Here is a 9268-nt window from a genome sequence, read left to right on the forward strand (position 1 = left end):
GGTTCCAGTCAAGTCACATGCCTAGGTTTCAGGCTTGTTCCCCAGTAGGGGGCATGCAGGAGGCAGCTGATTGATGTTTCTCTCTCATTGATGTTTCTCCCTCTCTCTCCCTTCTCCCTCTCCCTTTCCAAAAAATCAATGAAAGAAAAAAACATATGAAAAAAATTTCTTAAGAGGATAAATCTCTTATGTTCTTACCACAAAAAAAAAATAAAATGAAATGAAAACATATAACTATCATGTGATCCAACACTTGCACTCTTGGGCAGGCCCAGATAAATGACAATGTATGTTCACACAAAAACCTGTAACAGCCCAAATGGGAAACACCCATATGTCCTTTTCACTTAAAATTTAAATTATTGCCCTGGCTGACAGTAGTTAGAGTATAGCAGGCTGGATTCCCAGTCAAGGGCACATACCTCAATTACAAGTTCAATCCCTGGCCCTATTTGGAAGGCAACCAATTGATGTCTCTCTCTCTCTCTCTCTCTCTCTCTCTCTCTCTCTCTCTCCCTCCCTCCCTCCCCCCTCCCTTCCACACTCTCTAAAAAATCAATGGAAAAAATATCCTATTCCTTGGGTGAGGATTTAAAAAATCCTCAATGGGGGCAATATTAGCCCCAAATGGACAAAAGGTGGTTTGGGGTGGGACCAAAAAGTCTTGGTCTCGCCCCAAAGGTATTCAATAGTTTGTGGCTCTCCAAAGCTTTACCTTCCCTGACAAAATCTTATTATCAGTATTTAACTTCTCTCATTAAAGTTGTTTTTGTTTTTTTTAAGGGGATGAAAATGAGAAAAAAAGGTTGGGAAATATTGTCTTAAAGGTATTTACATCCACTTACAACAGGTAGTGACAAAAGCAAGGATGGAACACTCAGCACAAGTTGGATTACAGTTGTGCCTCAGTTTCCCTACCTACAAAACGAGTATGGTTTATGTAATAAGGTGACTGGGGAAGGAAACGAGATGATTCATATAAAGTATTAGTTGTTGCTATAATCATTGCCATTTAATGAGGAAAGGGCAGGTCAGAGACATGAAGACGCTTGCTCTAGGGTACAAAAGCCTTGGGAGCGCCAAGGAACCAGCTCCTCAGCTGCTGGGTTGGCTGGGGGAGAACACATTTCTCCTGGTGCGTCTTCCCTGTCCCTCTGCGAGGAGTCGGTTCTGTCACGCATGGTCCCAAGTGGAAACTGGCACAGGCTGGCAGACTGCATCCTTCGCTTTGGCACTCATCCAATTCTGGACTGCCCAAGGGTGAGCCTCGGCTAGAGAATTGGGCGATCGTTTGCTGCCTCCTGCAGGTAGAACTGGGAAATCCAAGCACCGAGACTGTCCCAAGTCGTCTATATTTGGGAATGCTTCCTACAACACCGCCCCCGCCCCCCCCCCCCTAGCCCCAACCCCTGCCCATCCCACCACCCCCAGCCTCAACAATTTGGGCAACATAAATAAATAAAATAAAATAAAAATAAAAAATTGGGCAACAGCAGTACAAACTAAAATTCACATTACCCATTGAACCCTCAAAACATGGCAATAAAAAAAACGAATCCAAATGCACGCAGAACACTCAACAGGACGATAGATTTTAAGAAGCGGAATTTGTCAAACTGGCTTCACTGGGAGGGAGGGGTGACAAGAGCAAAGAAACCGGAAGTGTGTGCCAAAGCCGGAAGTGTGTTGGAGGAGGCGGCGGAGCCTGACTCTCCGCCCCGCCCACAAACACAGAAGTGTTCCAAACGCGCATGAGCACTGCCCACCTCGGCCAATGAAGACGAAGCGAGGCGGGATTTCGGCCGGATATGAAGCTCCTAAACAGGAAATGTGGCAGTTTCATCCTGATCTGCGAGCCGGCGCCATGGCGGCCTACGAGCAGGTCCAAAAGGGGCCCTTGAAGCTGAAAGGCGTCGCAGAGCTCGGCGTGACCAAGCGGTGAGTCCCAAGAGCCTGCGGGGAACCCCGTCTTCCGCCCGTAGCCACGTCCCGACACACTGGCCTCTTGCTCCCTGACCCCATCTTACCCCACATTCCCCATCACCACTGCCCGGCTCCCCTTTCAGGAAGAAGAAGAAGAAGGACAAAGACAAGGCGAAACTCCTGGAAGCCATGGGCACAAGCAAAAAGAACGAGGAGGAGAAGCGGCGCGGCCTGGACAAGCGGACCCCGGCCCAGGCTGCCTTCGAGAAGATGCAGGAAAAGCGGGTGAGGCTCGTGGGGTGTTGGGGGAGGGGGAGCGGGCCTGGATGTCCCGCTCCATGGGCTCGGGTCTCCCGGAGTAGAGGCGTAGGACGGGCCGAGAGACTCGAAACCCGGACGCTTGAGGGATGGCGAGCAGTAAGGGAGGACTTTCATTCCGGGGAGAAGATGCTTTGTGAGAGGAAGAGCCCACTACGTAGACGGCGGAAGGTAGAGCTGCAGGTGGCGTTGAAAGGAGCTAGAGCTGGCGACCCGAGTTTGAATCCCAGTGCTATCTCTTCATTTGTCCCGTGACACTGGGCCTGTAACTCATCTTCTCCCTGGGCCTCGTTTTTCTAATCTGTAGGAGTCAGGATAGACTCCTTTTCTTAAGAAAGATGGGACCTTTGAAATGCAAGTATATTGCATTTGTCATTGGGTCTGGTATGAAGTCAATGTTCGGTTGATGTTAGCTGTTGATATTAAATGGTCCTGCCCCCTGTTGTCAGTCACCACAGTCTGTTTCCATGACAACATTGTTTGCAGATTCAAATGTCTGTTATTTATTTTACTATTAAACTCTTAATAAATGTGTGCAACGGGGGATAGGGGATCAGCCTTAAGTAGATAAGCTTGGCCCTTATGCTGGGAGGAGGGGAAAATAGGTCTAGGTCAGTGATTGTCAACTGAGGGCTATGTTGCCGCCCCCCCCCCCCCCCCCCCACACACACTACTTACATACCCAAGAAGTCAGTTGGCAATATTTGGAGACATTTTTGTTTGTTGTAACTCAGGCTGGGTGCTCCTGGAATCTAGTGAGGTGGAGGCCAGAAATGCTGCCGACATCTGACATCCTACAGTGCTTAAGACAGCGCCCCCTACAGGAAAAACTGATATGGCCCCAAACATCAGTAATGCCCAGGCTGAGAAACTACCCGTGGTCTGAGTGATTTGGTCCAGTGACCTTAGGGAAAAATTTACTGTTTGCTCTTAGGCCTAATTCAGTCATTAAAAAGAAAAAGAAAAAGTGAGATGCACTGGCTTTGGCAAGACAGACCTGGGTTCCACTCTGTCTCTACTGTTTGTTGGTGGTGTAACTGGACAATTTGGCCGATCCCCCACACCTCAGTTTTTTCATCTGTAAAGTGGGGTTGAAGTCCCTACCTCATTGGTTTGTGGTGTGGATTTAACAAGTGAATGCACTAAGTCCCCGCTTAAGGTTATAGTTAGAGGCAGGGCTGGGCTGTTACTCCATCAGCAGAGGTGGGGTAGGGAGACGCTAATGTAACCTACAAGGTCGGGCAATAACAGTGGAAGGTGTCGGGTTTGGGTTAGATTTTGAATGAAGAACAGGATCAACTGATGAATTGGATGTGGACTGGGAAAAGAGAATCAAGGATGATCAAGATTTTTGGCAGGAGAAGCAGGGTAAATGAAGGTACTGGTTACTGAAATAGGAAGGGCTGCAGGTAAAATAGGTTTTTGAAGAAAGGTATTAAGATCTTGGCTTTAGAAAAGTCAAATTCTTCAAGCATCCCTGGCCTCCACCTCATTAGATGACACCTGAATCTGCAGTTTGGGGAAGAGGTGGGCCCCGGATAGACACTGGAAATTGCTGTGGGTCTGGATGAACTCCTGAAGAGAGACAGTGCCTGAGAAGAGGTGTGAGGTCTTTCCTCTGGTGATTAGAGGGTGGCAGAGAAGAAATTGCAAAGGAGCATGGGAAGGAGGAATAACAGGAGAGAGTGTGTTTGAGAGCTGAGTGGAGAAAGTGATTTGACGAGAAGGAAGTGATCAGCTGTGTCTTATGCTGCCAAGAGGTCTTGTGGGGTGAGCACTGAGAGCCCTTAGTTGGCATGTAGAATGAGGAGGAAGAAAGACCAAGTAAACATTGTATGTCAACTATAATGAAAAATAAGTTTAAAAACAAAGGTGGATTAGAGTGGATCCAAGAGAAGGTGGGAAGGCAGAGGTGGAGACGAGGAATAGAAATGGCTCTTGGAGATTTACTGTTAAGGGGAACAGAAAAGTGGGCCTGTTGTTGGCATTTAAAACCAGAAGTACTGTTGTCAGTTTTGTTTGACCAAGGGGAGAGAGAGGTGAGGTGGATGAGGGAGGAAAGAGGTGTGGGCAAAGCTGGGCACGGTTGGGCAATGCAGATTCCCTTGTGTTTGGTGAAAGGTGTTTGATTGGGCACAGGGAGCGAGAAGGCTGGCCAACTCCTGGCTCCTGGGTGCAGGGCCCTTGGGATGGGCCCCTGCCTATTGGAAGGGGTCACGGCTTGATACCTTCAGGCCTATCACCCGCTGTACACTCTGTCCTTATTTCTCTGTATGAAATGGAGATGGTGACAGCTCCCGAGACACCCTGTGACCTTGGTGCATGGAGTTGGGAGAGAGAAGGCAGAGCCTGGCATTGGTGACAGCTGCTCAAGTCAGTTTGGCTTCTTGTGAGGACACATGGGTCTCACGTGGGCTCACAGCAGTAGGAAGAGAGGCAGGGATGGACCGGGCAGACAATTCGGAGGGAGGGTCATTCATTTGGGAGCTGACAAATGAGGGAGATGAAGCAGCAAATGACAACAGGAGGGACAGGGAGCAACAGTGAGGTGGCAGCTGACAGGATTACCTTCTGGGTCTGTGGATTGACTGGCTCATCTAGGTGGTTCTGCTGACTATGCTTAGAGTTTGGTGCAGTCAGACGGCAGGTGGGGCTGGAGGCCCAGCGGGGCTGGAACATCCAAGAGGGCTTTGCCGTCACATGTCCAGTGCCTCATGCTCCTTCCGTGGCCTCCCTCCCCACATGTCATTTCATCTGCCAGGTCCTTTCTTTCCAGGGAGGTCATCAGACTTCCTGCAGGATTGCTGGCTCCCAGGGGCACAAAGCAAATGTTGTTGGATCTTCTATGGCTTCTGGCTAGTCCTGTCACTACGTTCTGTTATTAAGTAAGCTGAGTCTTGGGGCCAGTCCAGAGTCAGTGCAGTCAGACAACTGCACAAGACCAGGAATACCAGGCAGCAGTTTCTGGATGTATGAGGAGGTGTGGGCCACCAGTGTGGGTTGGCCACAGTCACCTAGCTGGTAAGTGTAGTGTAGGGTGCAGCCCCGGGTCTCTCTGGCTCTGCATCCCACACTCTTACCAGGTACCATTGGGTATTGGGAATGAATGCTGAGCCAGGCCATGGTTGTGCTGGATACATAAGCTAGAATCACTCATGAAGGTGATCCTCCTGGCACTGTGAACATTAGATGGATACTGTCACTCAAGCCTACTGTGTGTCAGGCTCTTTGCTCATTTCTCATCTTTCCTCAAACCCCATTGGGGACTTTCCTTTTCTGAAAAATGGGAATTCTGCCAGTTGCCCAAGAAAGCACTTGTACAGCTCCCAATAGTAGTTGTGCTAGTACATTTCCTGCCACTCAGACCAAAGGGCAGCTGACCTGAGTTTCTAGTGGGATGTGTGGTAGCCAGGTGTCCCTGTCAGACCAGCCTGAGTGGATTTGAGGGACCTGAGGGCTCCAGCTGTTCTATAATAGTTCTGAGAGCCAGGCCTGCTGGGGCTCCGATCTTCCATCCTGTGCTAGCCTGGGCTGTGTCTCACCTGCATTCTCTCCTTCTGCAGCAAATGGAAAGGATCCTGAAGAAAGCCTCCAAAACCCACAAGCAAAGAGTGGAGGTAAGGCATGTGTCCATACGGGGAGGCTGAACCATGTAGGTCCCACTGGCCCAGAGACTTGGAGCCAGGCAGAGGAGTCACGGGAGTGTCAGTGGGGAGTGGGTTTACCCAACCTCCCTGGGGTCATTGAAGGGAGCAGCCAGGGTTCGGGCAGCTGGAAGGCCTGGCAGGGTGGCTTTAAGAGAAGGGGCTCACTGAGGGGAGACAAGATAAAGTGGGGATGGGTGGTGCCATGTGTCTCTAGTAACGCTGCTTGGTGCTGTGATGACATGGGCTTTTTCCTTCGCTTCCCCAGGACTTCAACAGACACCTGGATACGCTCACAGAGCACTATGACATTCCCAAAGTCAGCTGGACGAAGTAGCCTCCCACCGGAGCATGGGTTGGCACCGAGGGGAAACAGAAGGCCAGCTTGGGGTTATGCTTGGTGCCTTTGGTATTTTCTAGAACACTCTTACATACACCCTGCGTCTTCTGCTGAGACAGTGCTTTTCAAAGCAGTGTGCCCTCATTCTGGAACTTGATTAAAGTAAGACTTTTACTCTATTTTAGTTTCTCAGTAGCACATTGAAGATGAAGCTTTTTAGTTTGGACTGGAAATTATTGAGAGTTTTCCCAGAGATTAAGGTGGTTTTTGCGGAAGTATTTTTACACCCAAGTTGCATCTAACTCATGTTGACAGTCCACCAGCTGTCTCTGCCTGGAGGAAACTGTCCCCAGAGGAGAAGCAACGGACCCTCATGGGGCCCTGCCTGTGCTGCCCTTCCAAGTTCCCTCTAGCTTGGGGCTTATGCTCTTCCATCCAGGGCCTGGGGAAGCCATTTGCAGCTATGGCCTTCCGACTGCCTCCTCAGCCCCGCTGGCCAGGGAGGATAACTGCCCAAGGCAAGGATGGGATGAACGCCTTGCCCCTTTCTGAGCTGAGCTAGTGGCTGGCATGCAGCCTGTTCCCATTCCAGACATGTCAGGTGAGGTGTTGCCATGGCAGATATTGCTAGTCAAGTGCCACGTTCTTTGTAATGGAACCCAGACACTGCTTCCTGCCTCACTACCTTCACCGCTGAGCTCCAGACAGCCCCCAGTGTGTGCTCAGAGTTGGCACATCCATGAAACCTGTTTGGCATTCCCAGTCTTAAGGACGCCTCAGGGTAATGGACCCCGGACAGTGACCCACACAGACAGACAAGGGTGCAGTCCCAGGGGAGGACCAGGTTCCAGTGCTGCAGAGCCAGAGTCTTTGAGGGCCTGCATGTCCCCCCACTGCATGAGGATCGGACTGCATATGCTACTGGAAGAAATGGTCTCTGTTGATATACATCTGAAACAACAAATTCAGAAGAAAAAAATCTAAGTGTTGGGCTTGGGGCTGTCATATGTGAACTGCAGAATAAAGCAAAACCAGTTATTTAATATAAGTCTGAGTGTTTTAATTTTAAGTTGTTTATCACTACAAACTCTGTCTTGGATTTATTGCACACACAGGATGTTTGCTGCCAAACAACAATTTGCCCTCAATTTGGATAGAATTAGATGATGTGTCTTCACCTGTGGCTCATAACCCACCAAAGAGGTGACGTTCTGTCATGACCACTGTCATGACCATTAGGCAGCCTCCCATATTACCTGATGGAAAGGCACTTGCAGATATTTTTTTTAAAATATATTGATTTCTGAGAGGAAAGAAGAGGGAGAGAGAAACATCAATCATGAGATAGAATCATCGATCGGCTGCCTCCTGCACGCCCCCCACTGGGGATGTGCCTGCAACTCTGGCATGTGCCCTTGACCAGACTCAAATTTGGGACCTCTCAGTCCACCGGCCCACGCTCTAGCCACCAAGCCAAACTGGCAAGAGCACTTACAGATATTTTTTTTATCCACAAGCCAGTGGTTGGAGCCAGCATGTTGTGCTGTGAAAAGTCAGTATGTGGAAGATAAACATTCTAATTCTCCCTCCCTAACAAACTGCTCCAAAAATGAGTGGCTTAAAACCACAGGATTTCTCCCGATTCTGTTGATTTGTTGAGCTCAACTGGGTGGTTCTTCTGCTCCATGTGGTGTATAACTGTTGACTTGGCCTGGAATCAGAAAGTCAAAGGTGGCATCTTATCCTCGAGATTTCTCTTCATGTAGGCTATTTCATTGGACAACAAAATTTATGCCACCCAGTTTTTAACAGTGGCTCTCAAATTCTGCTGAATGTTAGACATTAAAAACCACTGATATTGGGGGGAGGAACTCTGTCAGATTTTCTATAGCTCCCCAAGTGACCCTAATATACAGCAAATTTTGAGAAACCTAGATTTACCACAATATTACTTAAAAATATATTTTTATTGATTTCAGAGAGGAAGGGAGAGGAAGAGAAACATCAATGATGGGAATAATTGATTGGCTGCCTCCTGCTGGGGATTGAGTCCACAACCCAGGCATGTGCCCTTGACTGGAATTGAACCCAGGACCTTTCAGTCTGCAGGCCAATGCCCTATCCATGGAGCCAAACCAGCTAGGGCCCACAATATTTCTTTTCCCCTGTGATGTTGCAGAGGTGAAATCTGGCTTATATATTTAAATATAAATGCCAAAGATGGAAGATGAGTCAAATTCCTCCACATAAGGAGGAAAAGTTACAAGTAATTTATGTGAAAAGTGTTTCTTCTAAGAAAACTAGAGGCCAAAAATGCACAAAATTTGTGCACTTGTCGGGGGGGTGGGGGGGGCTGTCCCTCAGCCCGGCCTGTGCCCTAACCCAGTCTGAGAGCCCTTGGGGGATGTCCAACTGACATCTTGGGCCCACTCCCCATGGGCATCCTTAGCACCGCCACTGAGGCGAGAGAGGCTCCCCTCACCGCTGCTGCACTCACCAGCCATGAGCCCAGCTTCTGGCCCACTGACCACCAGGAGGCAGCTCCTGTGTTGAGTGCCCTCTGGTGGTCAGTGCCCTTTATAGTGACGGGTTGTTTTGTGGTTCAATTTGCATATTAGCCTTTCATTATATAGGATGGGCTGCATTGTCCAATAATGCTTCCCAACCAGGATTTACTTAGCAGTGCTCAAATATTCGAGTGTTCTCTGGATTTTCCTGCCTTTACATCTCTATCCTAAACAGAGGATATATTGCAAAAGCCAACTTTCAAGATCCAGATGGAGATGGGAAGGGGGGATCAAAAGTGAGAAGCAGGCTACCCTGGTCAGATGTTCCGTTGGTTGGATTGTCAACCTTTAACCAAAAGGTGGTGGTTTTGATTACCTGCTAGGGCACATCCCTAGGTCAGGGCTCGGGGGAGGGGGGGGGGAGGGGTGGTGTGTAGCAACCGATAAATATTTCTCACTTCAATGTGTCTCTCTCCCTTCTCTAAAAATTCAGTAAAAACATAGCCTCAGGTAAAGGATTAAAAAATCGAGAGGCA

General features: G+C 49.0%; 1 protein-coding gene across 1 annotated transcript; it reads left to right on the plus strand.

Annotated features, from left to right (window-relative positions):
- The first annotated feature begins 1781 nt into the window (after positions 1-1781).
- On the plus strand, positions 1782-7265 carry FAM32A (family with sequence similarity 32 member A). The gene is made up of 4 exons (XM_036416001.2): positions 1782-1938; positions 2067-2208; positions 5805-5858; positions 6154-7265. Exons 1-4 carry the CDS (start codon positions 1829-1831, stop codon positions 6220-6222), a joined length of 375 nt encoding a protein of 124 aa, XP_036271894.1. The 5' UTR covers positions 1782-1828; the 3' UTR covers positions 6223-7265.
- Positions 7266-9268: the final 2003 nt, after the last annotated feature.

Source organism: Pipistrellus kuhlii, unplaced genomic scaffold, assembly GCF_014108245.1.
Source record: "Pipistrellus kuhlii isolate mPipKuh1 unplaced genomic scaffold, mPipKuh1.p scaffold_m20_p_52, whole genome shotgun sequence".
In the NCBI taxonomy this organism is placed as follows: domain Eukaryota; kingdom Metazoa; phylum Chordata; class Mammalia; order Chiroptera; family Vespertilionidae; genus Pipistrellus; species Pipistrellus kuhlii.